General features: G+C 45.0%; 1 protein-coding gene across 10 annotated transcripts in view; it reads left to right on the top strand.

Annotated features, from left to right (window-relative positions):
- The window catches only part of TNRC6B (trinucleotide repeat containing adaptor 6B), a 1,034,757-nt gene that overhangs the window by 155,195 nt on the left and 865,630 nt on the right, over nucleotides 1-13,932 (top strand). For 3 of the 10 annotated variants that reach the window (XM_077452438.1, XM_077452432.1, XM_077452431.1), the window contains exon 1: nucleotides 1,507-1,765. The exons of 4 other annotated variants lie outside the window; for them this stretch is intronic. In XM_077452438.1, coding sequence (XP_077308564.1) covers nucleotides 1,572-1,765 — 194 coding nt within the window. In that variant the 5' untranslated portion in view covers nucleotides 1,507-1,571. Of the gene's footprint in view, nucleotides 1-1,505; nucleotides 1,766-13,932 lie in introns of those variants that run through there. 3 more of the 10 variants (XM_077452433.1, XM_077452444.1, XM_077452445.1) reach the window with 3 other exon arrangements.

Raw genomic sequence — 13,932 nt, 5'->3', positions numbered from 1 at the left:
CGCAAAGACAAGCAGAAACTGAAGAGCAGTAGCGATCTGAATCACTAATCTGAAAAGCGTGAATCGTCTTTCACCAAACTTATACTAAAACATGAGATCAGCAGAAGGAGCCCAAAGGGTGCTGGACGTGGAGCTGAACTTCCTTTTTCTAGTTCCGCCGTACACGGCTTACGTCACCGCATTCTTGGCCACCTGCGAAATCGGACAACTTGACCCGACCGTGTGTATGCAACAGTTTCGGACACAATCCGTCGAACTAAATCCGATGGTCAATATCCGACGAATTTGGTTGTGGAAATCTCCGACCGTGTGTACGTGGGCCTAGGCTGGGTTCACACTGGAGAATGCAGTGGCACACAGCAGGAGTTCGGTGCGTCTCCATTCACTGTTTCATGACCGATTTCAGCACAAATTTTTGGCTGAATTCGGACCTGAAACGGACCAAAAGACGCACAGGGCTCCTGTGCACGGAGCACCTATGGAGAGCTGGTCACAATCTCCTGCTATGCGAATTGGACGCAGGCAGGGGCGGACTGACCATTTGGCCACTCGGCCACTTGGGGGCCCCATCAGGGTTGCCAGCCTCAGTAAAACCAGGGACAGTATGTAAAAATCTGTGTTTTTCACATCTGTCTCTGAAATGTCCCTTACCGACAACCTTTTGATCAAAAAATCCTGAGATTATAGCTGCCACATCTCTCCAGTACCTTCTCAACCAATAAAAACGTGTATGTGTATACTGTGTGATTGTATACTATGTGGCCGTATAATCTCTGATTGCCTGGGGGGCCCATAATCTCATATTGCCCGGGGGCCCCATAATCTCCTATTGCCCGGGGGCCCAATGAGTTGTCAGTCCGCCCCTGGACGCAGGAAAATATGCATCCAATTCTCAATAGTGTGAACCTAGCCCCAAGGTCTAGAATTTTTTTTTTTTTTTTTTTTATTATACAGTTCTAGATGTGTTTTTGCTCCTGACTTGTTTAATTTTAGCAAGATTTTTTTTTTGGGGGGGGGGGGGGGGGGGTGTACAGGACACAGATTTCTACACTTTGTCCTTTATGTTCTCTATTGGTTGCTACAGTAGCTGGAGTAGGAGAAGTTCTAATAGATTTTCCTTCTGATTTCGGTGTCCAGTCGCCTTACAGTAGCTACATATAACCCAATGGTAATGACTACAAGAGCCTGTGTCTTGTACTCTACCCCATGAAAAGATTTTTACTTGTAAGCCAAAATGCCTATTTTTCTGCACCTGTAATTGAAAAACATGTGCGTCACCTTTTTAAATGCTAGTTTCTGTGTATAGCTGTGATGAATGGAAAAAAAATAAAAATAAAATACCAGCCCTAAATTGAGAGCATACAAATGCCAGTGCAGAAATCTAGTAGCTGCTAATCTGGCTGCTGTCTCTTTAAGTGTGGTAGGCCATCCTCTTTTCTCTGGCTGTTCTGATTGACAAGTCTAGGCCTGGTCACATGACTTGCTTCTATTTGAAGGTCACAAAAAACTGCTTCCTTCAGAGAGGGAGAGCTAGAGGGAGGAGGAGAGAGAGAGTGTAGAGAGAACGATCAATGCAAAATGGCTGCCAGTCTCTGGTTTATGCACATTTACCTTTAAAGAAAAAAGCAAACGTGTGTTTGGAATTTATTTTTATTATTATTTTTGAATTTACATCTGTTTTTTTGTGTATTCCTTATTTTTTTTGTACTGGATTTACCTTGTATGCCTCAAGTCGCTGGATTATAGCACAGTTGCACTTTATAAGGTTAGTACTGTTTTAAATATATCTGCTGTGTTTCCAGTAACTGGTGTGTGTGTGTGTGTGTGTGTGTGTGTGTGTGTGTGTGTGTGTGTGTGTGTGTGTGTGTGAGAGAGAGAGAGAGAGATATTAAGCATGGGTTTTACTGCTCTCGAGATCTTATTTTCCATCTGCATTTCTGTTGTTTTTGTTGTCGTTGTACACATTGTTTATATTACAAGATCCCTTCTAGGGGAAGCCTTAGGAATGCTGCAGTGTATACCTGACTTTAGTCTTGTTTAAGAAAACATTGCTCTGTTACTGTACTTAACTGTAAACTAAAATTATTTTGGAATGGAGGCTTTTTTTTTTTTCATTTTACTTCTCTCTACTGCTGTAATATTAGTGTTTTCTTGAATTTGATGCACTGCATTTTAAATCGTTTTTGTTTTCAGAAATATATTCCCTTTGTGCCCTTTCACATGTTCAGTTTAAAAATTAGTCCTATAGTGATAGTCTGTGAAGGTTTTTGTGATTTTTCTTTTCCCGTGTCATGCAGGCACTTGTCTTCTACAAAAACGAGACATTTTATTCCAAAGCATTCCCCAACTAAAAATTGTAACAATGAATCTTGCTTGAATATGAATATATTTTCAAAGACACTGAAGGCCTAACAGGAGGGGAGGGAGAAGGGAGGAGGGAGGGAGGGAAAGAGAGAATGTTGTGGGGGTTGGGGGGCTTTTTTTTTTTTTTTTTTTTTTTCTTTCCTCCCATGAATGCGTACAAGCCACGGTGTATGTATATAGACTGCTGGCATCATGCAGGGTTTGTGATCTGCAGCTACTCTTGGTTATGTTTTTAAAGGCTAAATGGCAGTGTGTTTGTGATTTTTGTGCCTGGAAAAGGTGTTAATTATTGTTATTGAGAGCAAAAGTGTCACTTAGGATTACATCTCTCCTATGAGCTTGTACTTTAACCCCTCCCTTTCTAGGAGATCCTATTTCTCTCATTAGGCATGTGCAAAACTTTTGCAAAAGGGGCAGTATTAACCATTCATAAAAAAAATTATTTTTATGTTGCGATAGTCGTAGCAGTAAGAAATAGATTGTCTTGTTGACTGCTCACAATGCTGTTATTGCATAATTATATGGCATCTGACGATTTGTGCTTTATGTAGTTTGGAAAGGGGTGTGTACTTGGCTCTAAATGGAGAGTATGTGTGACACCAGACAGGAAAAAGTTGTATTGAAAAGTAGTAAATGCAGATTCATATAGAAAGGTCTTTTATGATTTGTAAACTGTGTGGATTCGTGTTTAGATAAGTTGTGAAAGTACATCTCATTATGACACTGGAATTTACCTTCCAGTGTAATCAAGCTTGTCAAACCGACACAATCTGCTTCCAGGGCATGAAGCGGTGTTCATGTGTTCATAACTATTCATGTTAATCAACATGTGTTAATAGCTGCTTAGCCAGATCTGTTTTGATGAATTGTGTGAGCAGTTTGACTGCAGAAAGGATGAAAGGATAAAGTGGCCCATTTTTTTAAATTTTTTTTTGTCTTAAAAAAATAAAAATAAAGTGTAGGTTAACCACTTCGATACAAGGCACTTTCGCACCTTCCTGCCCAGGCCAATTTTCAGCTTTCAGCGCTGTCACTTTTTAAATGACAATTGCGTGGTCATACTACTCTATACCCAAACTACATTTTTAGAATTGTGTTCCAACAAATAGCTTTCTTTTGGTGGTATTTGATCGCCTCTGCGGTTTTCACTTTTTGCTAAATGAAAAAAAAAATACCGGAAGTTTTGGACAAAAAACTATTTTGTTTTTGTTATAAATTTTTTGTAAAATAAGTATGTTTTCTCCTTCACTGATGGGCACTGATGGGTACTGATGAGGTGGCACTGACTATGGGCACTCATAGGTGGCACTGACGATGGGTACTCATAGGCGGCACTGATCTCAAGCATAAACAATCAGCACAGACCCCCCCCCCCCTGGTCAGGAGAGCAGCCGATCGGCTCTCCTCTACTCGCGTCTGTCAGACATGAGTGAGGAAAAGCCGAGCAACGGCTCTTCCTGTTTACATTGTGATCAGCCGTGGTCGGACACGGCTGATCACGTGGTAAAGAGTCTGCCAGACTCTTTACCTAGATTGTAGTTGTGGCGTGTCAGACTGACGCGCTACAACAACGTTCGCTGCGATGCGCGCAGCAGCTTGGTGTCATATGACGTCCGCTAAGGATATCACAACCAACTTGCCAACCTTTTTTTTGTTAAATGGTGGGCGGCAAGTGGTTAATTAACCTAGATTATTATTAAAAAAGTAAAAGGAGCACGGCAGTCCCCATAAAGTGCTAGGAAGTACCACATTTATCAGGCACTTTAAATTTGCCTTTTCTTTATGCTTTGTGATGTGTTCAGAAATATTGGTACGCGAGTATCCGAATTGAATACCTGGTATGTTTTTTTTTTTTTGTTTACATCTGCTGAGCTCTTCCTTAACACTGGTGACCTCAAAGCTTGTACTGAGCAAAATGTTTCAGTACACACACTTATGAAGCTGGACTGTCCACTCAATTCTGTCCACTGACTAGCAAGATACTATTAGCACATACTTTTTTACATTTATTGATAATGCATTACTGATAGAAGTTATTTAGCACATGTGGGAAACTTTTGAGCAGTTAAATTTCAAATCTTAACTAAAAGTGATCATTTGTATTTGTTATGCACATTTGTGGATGTGTATTATTTTATTTTTTATTTTTTTCTCTTTCGTTCATTGACGGACACAGCTCCTTTAATTCTTGACCTTAGGGTTATCACACCACTTCAGGAGAGGACTAGGCAGAACATGTAATACATGTAAAAACAGCAAGACTGCGCACAGCACCGTCCAGGCGGTGGTCCTTCTGGCTATAACCCCTCACCCTGCTTCCTGCAGCTCAGTTTTTTTTTTTGTCTGGTGTAGAAGGACCTGGCTCCCTTAGGGGACCATACGTTCTGGGATTTTTTTTCTACAATTTTTGATCCTGTGATCTACTATCAACAGCCGGCTGGGTGACAGGCTGGATAATATAGATCCTTGTAGTCTCCCCAGCCTGGCCATTGAGCGTGAGCAGACCCTAGCTAAGCACTGGGTCGTCCATGACATGCCTCCTCTCCTCCAGGGGTGGCCGGTGAGCTATATGCTCCGGGGCAATGACTAGGCTACTGCTGTCCATGTCAGTGTGTCGTGGCAAGCAGCCACCCCGTACTGCTCGGGTGATGGATCTGTGGTGGAATGCGTCCAGCAATCCTGACAGGAAGGGTAAGTATGGCTCTCCCTGGCTTGGCAGGATAGAGCAGCTGGACATTCCCTGGGAGGTCAACTAGGGGGTCTCTGTCTCTCTCTCTCTCTCTCTCTCTCTCTCTCTCTCTCTGCTGGGGCAGCTGCGTGACTGGGCATGAGGTGCAGTGTATGTGCCTAGGCCGGGGTTCCTGGGGGGAGCTCCGAGCTTTGGCAGGGCTGTGCTGGCTGTTGGGGTCCGTTTTTGGTTTTCTGCCCCTTTTTACTGCGCTGTGAGGTTCCTGAGTAAATTTTACCTCAGGAGAGGCCATCACCATTTCTCTTTAGTTCATTGATGGACACAGCTCCAGTAATCTTGACAGTAGGGTTATTGCGCCACCTTCGGGAGAGGACTAGGTAGAAAATGTGAAACGCAACAGAACTTTACAGTTCTGCCCAAGGGGTGGTCCCTCTGGTAATAACCCCTCAGCCTGCTTCCTGCAGCTCCAGTTTTTTTTCTGCCTGATGAAGGACCTAGGCTCCCTTGCCTTTTGTGCAAGATTCTAAGACCCTGTGATCTGCTATCAACAGCCGGCTGGGTGACAGGCTGGATAATATCGGTCCTTGTAGTCTCCCCAGCCTGGCCATGGAGCGTGTGCGGGCCCTAGCTACGCGCTGGGTCGGTTACGACATGCCCCTCAGGCTCCAGGGGCAGCTGGTGAGTGCAATGGCGGCAGCCACCCCATACTGCTTGGGTGTGGGTCTGTGATGGGATGTCTCCAGCTCATCTGGATTGTAAGTATAGCTCTTTCTGCCTTGGTGGGTGGGAGGTCAATTGGGGGGTCTCTCTCCTCCCTTTCTTTTCTCTCTATCCCTATTTCACCTCCCCCTGTGGGGGATTCTGCATGACTGGGCTGCTGAGCGGTGTATGTACCTGAGCAAGGGGTCCTCCAGGGGGCTCTGTTTCTTAAATGGGGGCTGCGCTAGCTGTGATTGCTCTGCTGGTGTCTATGGGCTCTGTATGTCCTGCTGCCATAGCGCTGTCTTGCCACCATTATCTCTGTTCATATAAAAGCACTAGTTGGAGCACTTATCACAGCTATGCATGATACCCTGAAAATTCAGGATGCAACAGGATCCTCTGCTGAAGTAGCGGCCCTTTTTGGGTCCCGTAAGCCAGCCCGTACACCTAAGGTGTTTCCATATCTGACTTAGTTCGATAAGTTCATATATAAGGAATGGGGAAGCCCGCAACTGACCTTTTCGGTCCCAAAAAGAATGGCAGTGCGTTACCCCTTTTGAAGAGAGCCTTCTTAAGAAATGGTCGACTCCCCCGGTCATGGACCCCCTAGTATCCAGGTTAAATAAAGTAACCACGATCCTGGTAGAAGGGACTCATGCATTTAAGGACCCTACCGACAGGAAGGCAGAGGCAGTGTCCCGCTCTCTGTTTACAGTAGTGGAGTCAGCGATACGACCAGTACTGGCCACAGCATTAGTGTCACAGACAGTTACTGAGTGGGCAAAACTATTGCACCGTGAATTGGAGAAGCAGCAGCCCTCTCCTGTCTGCGTGGAACTAGCAGACCAGTTAATACACTGCCTACATCATTAAGAATGTCATAGGTGGAAGAGCACCTTGCTCCCACAGCCCGGGAAGAGTAAGGAGCCACGCCGCAGGCAAGGGCCATCAAGAGGCTTTTTTGTCCGCCCGGGACTTGAGCAAAACACTCCCAGTCCGTCAGGGCAACTACTGAGGGAGTGTCCCTGGACTCAGAAGCCTAACAAGCCAGTGAGCAAAAGTGCTACCGCATGAAGGTTTGCCCCCGCTCATCTCTCGGGTGGGGGGTCTCCTGTGGGAGTTTGCAGCTTGGTGGGCCTATCAGCTGTCCGACCAATAGGTCTGCGAACTGATTTCAACGGGCTACAAGATAGGGTATGCTGGAGGGGAAAAATCTGTTTGGTGGCCCAGAGAGGAACTCTTACTCCTGGCTCCCCGGCAGGCCCTGTTTGGAGCAGTAAGGGCCCTGCTAAGCCGCCGGGTGATAATGCCTCTTCCAGAAACGGAAAGGTTTCAGGGGTTCTATTTCAATCTGTAGTCCTCAAAAAGGAAGGGGTGCGTCCAATCTTGGGCCTGAAAGCCCTCAATTGTTTTGTGAAAGTACAGAGGTTCAGAATGGAATCGGTTCGCTCCGTGGTTGCTACACTCCCATCAGGGGGACTCCCTGGCATCTTTGGACATCCAGGATGTGTACTTGCATATACCAATATGCCTCAGGCATCAGAGGTTTCTGCGATTTGCAGTAGGGGAAGACCAAAACCAGTTTGTGGCTCTCCCCTTTGGCTTGGATTCATCACCCTAAGTCTTTATCAAGGTATTGGCTCCAATTTTGGCGTTGTTACTACAACGTGGGATCGCAATCGTGGGTTACCTAGACGATCTTCTGAAAACAGCTTCCGCCTCAGAATTAAGGGAGGATGTGGCGATCACCATGCAAACCCTGCAGGAACTTGGGTGGGTGTTGAACCTCAAAGTCGGTTATTCTGCCGACTTAACACCTGGAGTACCTAGGCTTATTGCTGGACTCTGTGGAAGCGAGAGTGTTTCTCTCTTTGGACAAACTGCAGACTCTCGGAGCCGCAGTGAAGCTGTTGATGAACCACAGGTGGTCATCACTGCGCTTCTGCATGCCATCTTTGGCCTCATGGTGGCCTCCTTCGAGGCACTACTGTACCCCCAATTTTACACCAGAGTCTTGCAGAAGGAGATATTGGAAAAATGGGACAAATCTCCGTTATTCCTGGATCGGCAGATTCAGGTGAGCCAGTTAGTCTGGAACTTTTTTTTTTCCTGGAAGCGGAAATCTCCGGCCCTTCGGTCCAGGAGATCGTTCCTACCTCTCCATTGGACAGTGATCACAATGGCTGCTTGGGAGCAGTATCGGCTGATTTATGACTTTCCTCCGCTAAAACTGTTACCATGTCTGCTTTGCAGAGTGGAGGCCGAGGGGATTCCAGTGATGCTGATTGCCCCAGAATGGCCCCAGCGTCCTTGGTACGCTGACCTAGTCCATCTGGCGGACGCTCCTTGGTGTTTACTGATGAGAAGACCTCCTGTCACAGGGTCCAATTCTCCATCCTGCTTTACCGTCACTGGTTTTAACAGCATGGCTGTTGAAAGCCAGGTGCTAAGGAACCAAGGTCTGTCTGACTCTGTGATTTCCACTATATTGAGGACACAGAAATCTTATCGGAAGATATACCATCGTACGTAGAAGGCTTGTATCTCCATGTGTGAGGAGATGGGATGGTTTCCACGCACCTATTCAGTTTCCAGGGTCCTGCTGTCCCTACAGTGAGGAATTGACCAGAAACTGGCCTTAAGCACCATCAAGGGACAGATATCAGCCTTGACTGTCTTTTTCCAATGACCCCTGGCATCTCACTCTCTAGTGAGCACCTTTTTGTACAAGGGGGTCCAGCATGTGGTCCCCCCCCCCCGGTGCGTCCACCCTTACCTCCCTGGGATTTGAACCTTGTGTTTTCGGCGCTTCAGAAACTACTGTTTGAGAACATCAGGGAAATCCCTTTAACACTCTGTCGTCTTCCTAGTGGCCATTACATCGACCAGGAGGATTTTGGAACTGGCGGCCTTGTCTTGCAAGTCACCCTATCTTGTTATCCACAAGGATAAGGTGGTGTTGCGTCCGCAGCCTTCTTTTCTATCGAAGGTGGTTTCGGCTTTTCACCTCAATGAAGACATTGTATTACCATCTTTGTGTCCTAAAACGACACATCCTAAGGAGGCAGCCCTTCATTTGCTGGATGTGGTCCCGGGCTCTAAGGTTGTATCTGTCTGCCACGGCTCCCTTCAGGAAGTCTGACTCTGTTCGTTTCGGTAGCTGGTCCGAAAAAAGGGATGGCGGTCTCATCGTCCACCATTTCCAGGTGGATCAGACAGATTGTGGTCCAGGCTTACACATTGAAGGGACAGGTGCCACCCTTTCCTGTCACGGCCCACTTCATCAGGGCAGTTGGTACCTCTTGGGCTTTCTGACATCAATCGTCAGTCGTTCAAGTGTGTAAGGCGGCGACTTGGTCATCTGTCCACACTTTTACAAGGTGGATGTAAGTGCATCTTCTGATCCCTGCTTTGGCTGCAAAGTTTTGCAGGCGGCCGTGTAATGTTGCAATTTTCTTCTGTTAAGAGAGAGTTACCTTTTTAAATGTTAATGCACTCTGATGCATATGTTGACCGCAATTTCTGATGTGGTTGGTTCAGATGGTGACTCCCCTGTTAGGGAGCACCTCTGGTTGTGGGTGAAGTTATGTTGCTGTTCCCACCCCCTATTATGACACTGCTTGGGGACGTACCTATGGTCAAGATGACTGGAGCTGTGTCTGTCAATGAACGAAATAGAAAATAGGATTTTTGTACTCAGTGTAAAATCCTTTTCTCTGAAGTGCATTGACGAACACAACACCCTCCCCTCCTATTGGTTTATGTTATACTGCCTGTTGAGGGACTGAGCTGCTGGAAGCAGGCTGAGGGGTTATTACCAGAGGGACTGCCTGGGCGGAACTGTAAAGTTCTGTTGTGTTTCACATGTACTACATGTTCTGCCTAGTCCTCTCCTGTGGCGTAATAACCCTATGGTCAAGATTACTGGAGCTGTGTCCTTCAATGAACTTCAGAGAAAAGGATTTTACGGTGAGTACAAAAATCCTATTTTTTTTATTTTTTTTTAGGGTTTAACCACTTGACCACTGGGCACTAAAACACCCTTAATAACCAGACCAATTTTCAGCTTTCGGTGCTCTCACATTTTGAATGACAATTACTCAGTCATGCAACACTGGACCTATATGAAATTTTTGTCCTTTTTTTCCACACAAATTGAGCTTTCTTTTGGTGGTATTTAATTACCGCTCGTTTTTTTTTTTGATTTTTTTTTGTGCTATAAAAGAAAAAATACAGAAAATTCTGTAAAGAAAAAAAAAAAAAATTAAAAGATTTTTTTTTTGTTATAAAATTTAGCAGATTCGTAATTTTTTCTTCATAAATTTTGGCCAAAATTTATACTACATATCTTTGGTAAAAATAAGTACAAATTGGTGGATATTATTTGGTCTTTGTGAAAGTTATAGAGTCCACAAGCTATGGTGCCAATATCTGAAAATTGATCACACCTGAAGTACTGACGGCCTATTTCAATTCTTGAGACCCTAACATGCCAGAAAAGTACAAATACCCCCCAAATGACCCCTTTTTGGAAAGAAGACATTCCAAGGTATTTAGTAAGAGGCATGATGAGTTTTTTGAAGTTGTCATTTTTTCCCACAATTCTTTGCAAAATCAAGATTTTTTTTACTTTTTTTTTTTCTTTCACAAAATTGTCATATCAGTTTATTTCTCACACACAGCATATGCATACCACAAATTACACCCCAAAACACATTCTCACACATACCACATGTGAGACTTTTACACAGTGTGGCCACATACAGAGGCCCAACATGCAGGGAGCGCCATCAGGCGTTCTGGAGCACCCAGGACAATTCTGACATTTCTCTCCTACATGTAAAAATCATCATTTGCTATAAAATTACATAGAATCCCAAAACATTATATATGTTTTTTTTTAGCAAACACCCTGGAGAATACAATGGTGGTCGTTGCAACTTTTTATCTCGCACGGTATTTGTGCAGCAATTTTTCGAATGCTTTTTTTTTGGGAAAAAAAAGTTTTGTGCTAAAAAAAAAAAAAAAAAACACAGTAAAGTTAGCCCAATTTTTGCATAATGTGAAAGATGAAGTTACGCTGAGTAAATGGATACCTTATATGTCACTCTTCAAAATTGCACACGCTCGTGGAATGGCGCCAAACGTTGCTACTTAAAAATCCCCATCGGTGACGATTCATTTTTTTTTTTTTACTGGTTATATGTTTTGAGTTACAGAGGAGGTCTAGGGCTAGAATTATTGCTCTTGCTCTAACATTCGCAGCGATACCTCACATGTGTGGTTTGAACAGTTTTCATATGTGGGCGGGACTTACGTATGCGTTCGCTTCTGCATGCACATGGGGACAGGGGCGCTTTAAAAAAAAAATGTATTGTTCATTTTACTTTTATTTGAGTTTTAAATTTTTTTCCCCAAAAATACATTTTTTGATCACTTTTATTCCTATTACAAGGAATGTAAACATCCCTTGTAATAGGAATATGACATGACAGGTCCTCTTTACAGTGATATATGGGGTCAATAAGACCCCGCATCTCACCTCTAAGCTGGGAAGCCTGGAAAAAAAAAAAAAAAAAAAGATTATGGCTTTGATCGTATTGGCGAGTCGGTAGAAGCACCGGAGGGCGGCGGGAGGGGGGGGATGTCTATGGCTGGGTATGGCTGGGTATCTCCGAGTATTGGGTTGCAGGGTATTGGGGGGTGTTGCCGAACATTGCAGAGTGTTGCAGGGTATTGGCGGGTGTTGCCGGGTGTTGCCGGGCTGGGCGTTGCAGGGTGTTGCCGGGCCGGGCGTTGCAGGGTATTGGCGGGCGTTGGCGAGCGTTGCAGGGTATTGGCGGGCATCGCAGAGTAATGGCAGGGAATTGAGGGGTTAAATTTCGGTGAGCAGCGATGTGGGCACTGCAGATGCAGCCCACAGCGCTGCTGACACCGATCTCTTCCCCCTCCGCTGTACCGATTGGTACAGAGAGGGGGAGGGAGGAATGACACCGGTTTGTTTACAAGTGATCACGGATGCTCTCGAGTGCGTGCCCGAGAGCGGTATTCTGGGAGGCTGTCATATGACGGCCTCCCAGAGTTAAACAACCGCCCTGTAGCCATCATTCGGCTATGGGCCGGTTGTTAAGTGGTTAAAGGATAAGTTCACCTGTAAAAACAAAATTGTGCACATTATTATTATTATAATTTTTATTTTTTGGCGGAAGCAAACCTTCATATATTCTTTGTACCTAATAGGTAAGGCTTGCCTATAGGTATTGCAAATATCTCGTAAACGTGCAATGTTTAGGAGCTGTTTACTGTATACTGCGCCTATGACGTCGCTGGCGCTTTGAAGGAATGGCCGCCTGCACAGTCTCATCAGAAACCTGTGCCGTGACATATGTGGCTCCAGCCAGTGAAACAGCTGGAGTCCACGGCCCTGGAAGGAAGATGGCCGAAGATGGATGCGGCCTCCATTGGGGATGATTTTGCAGGCAAGTTTAACATAATGTGCTAGTATGCGATGCAAACTAGCACATTGTGCCTTTCACAGGTAAGAATAAAGGGGGGGGGACCCCCCAGCATTTACTGCCTCTTCTTTTCTTTTTAAGGAGCCAGGAAAGCATTGCAACAGTGATCAGCAGATTGCCTGTGCCATGCAGGACTCCTGTAGACTGTCAGTGTAAGCTGTCTGCCCCTACATCATATGGGCAGGCAGTTTCACACTGACAGGAAGAATCAATGAACTAGTGTAGCGCTCAACAACGCTGTGTTAGTTCATTGAAAACTACAAGCCGACAGCCACAAAGGATGTCGGTACTTGTAGTTTCATCATTTACAGAACTCTATGAATGAATAATGCAGCCATGTGTGTTGAGCCCTGGGGGGGAACTTCTGCCCTTACTGCTCTCACACCAGGTGCTCGGATCCCCCAGCAAATGCAGGCGTGGGAACATACTACCGGTTCCGCTCTAAAAAGGCATGGAACCAGTAACGTGTTCCCAAAGGTTAACTTATCCTTTTTTATTAGGATCGCTGCACTTTTTAGATTATTTTTAGTGATTTGGTCTTGTTTGAGACAATGCGTGTGTTGCTCCAGTTGTGGATTATTACGTTTGCTGTCTGTAAACTCAAATTTTGTTGTGCTGGTGTTACATGTACAAGTTTGGGCTCTACCTTCATTCTCTTTTCCCTCATGCAGGTTTGCAGCGATTGAAACTAGTTCCATTTTACTGAACTTATTCTTGGTGGCAACAGTACATCAGTTGATCCTCTGTTGCCACTCTAAACCCAAGATATTTGTGCGCTTGCAAAAAACTATAAGCCTTAGTGACACACAAATAAATAAAACAAATACAATAAAATTTAAAGGGATAGCAGCATCTAAATCACCAATCTAGGTAGAATGTGTAACAAGCTCCTACTAAACAATAATTAAAAGTGCGCTATCCTTGTGCTATGTATAAGTTAACCAGTTCCCGACTGGCACACGATATACGTCGGCAGAATGGCAGGGGCAGGCAAACAGGCGTACAGGTACGTCCAGTTGAATTTGCCACCCTGCCATCGCGTGCGAGCCACCGGCGGCACGCGCACGTGCCGATCGGGACCCCCATGAGTCTGGTCGTGGGTCCCGCGGACTCTATCGCCGCGTGGATACCCGCGATCGTCTCACGGGGAAGGAGAACGGGGAGATGCCGTTGTAAACAGCATCTCCCCGTTCTGCCTAGCAACACGTAACACTGATCTCTGGTTCCTGTGATTGGAGCAGAGATCAGTGTTCACTAACACACAGCCCAGCCCCCCACAGTTAGTAACACGCCCGTAGGACACTCTTAACCCCTACACTGCCACCCCCTGGTTAACCCCTTCACTGCCAGTGCCATTTACACAGGAATCAGTGCATTTGTATAGCACTGATTTCTGTATAAATGACTGGTCCCAAAAATGTGTCAAAAATGTCTGTGTCTGCCATAATGTCGCAGTCACAATAAAAATCGCTGATTACCTCCATTACTAGTAAAACAAAATAATAAAAATGCCATAAAACTATCCCCTATTTTGTAAACGCTATAAATTTTGTGCAAACCAATCGCTTATTGCGATATATTTTTTTTTTGCCAAAAATATGTTTATAGCGCAAAAAATAAAAACCACAGGGGTGATTAAATACCACCGAAAGAAAGCTCTAT

The sequence above is a fragment of the Lithobates pipiens genome, unplaced genomic scaffold (genome assembly GCF_037356315.1).
Source record: "Lithobates pipiens isolate NorthernLeopardFrog02 unplaced genomic scaffold, aLitPip1_a1.2 Scaffold_23, whole genome shotgun sequence".
NCBI lineage: Eukaryota > Metazoa > Chordata > Amphibia > Anura > Ranidae > Lithobates > Lithobates pipiens.
This window is presented reverse-complemented; position numbering and strand designations above follow the sequence as displayed.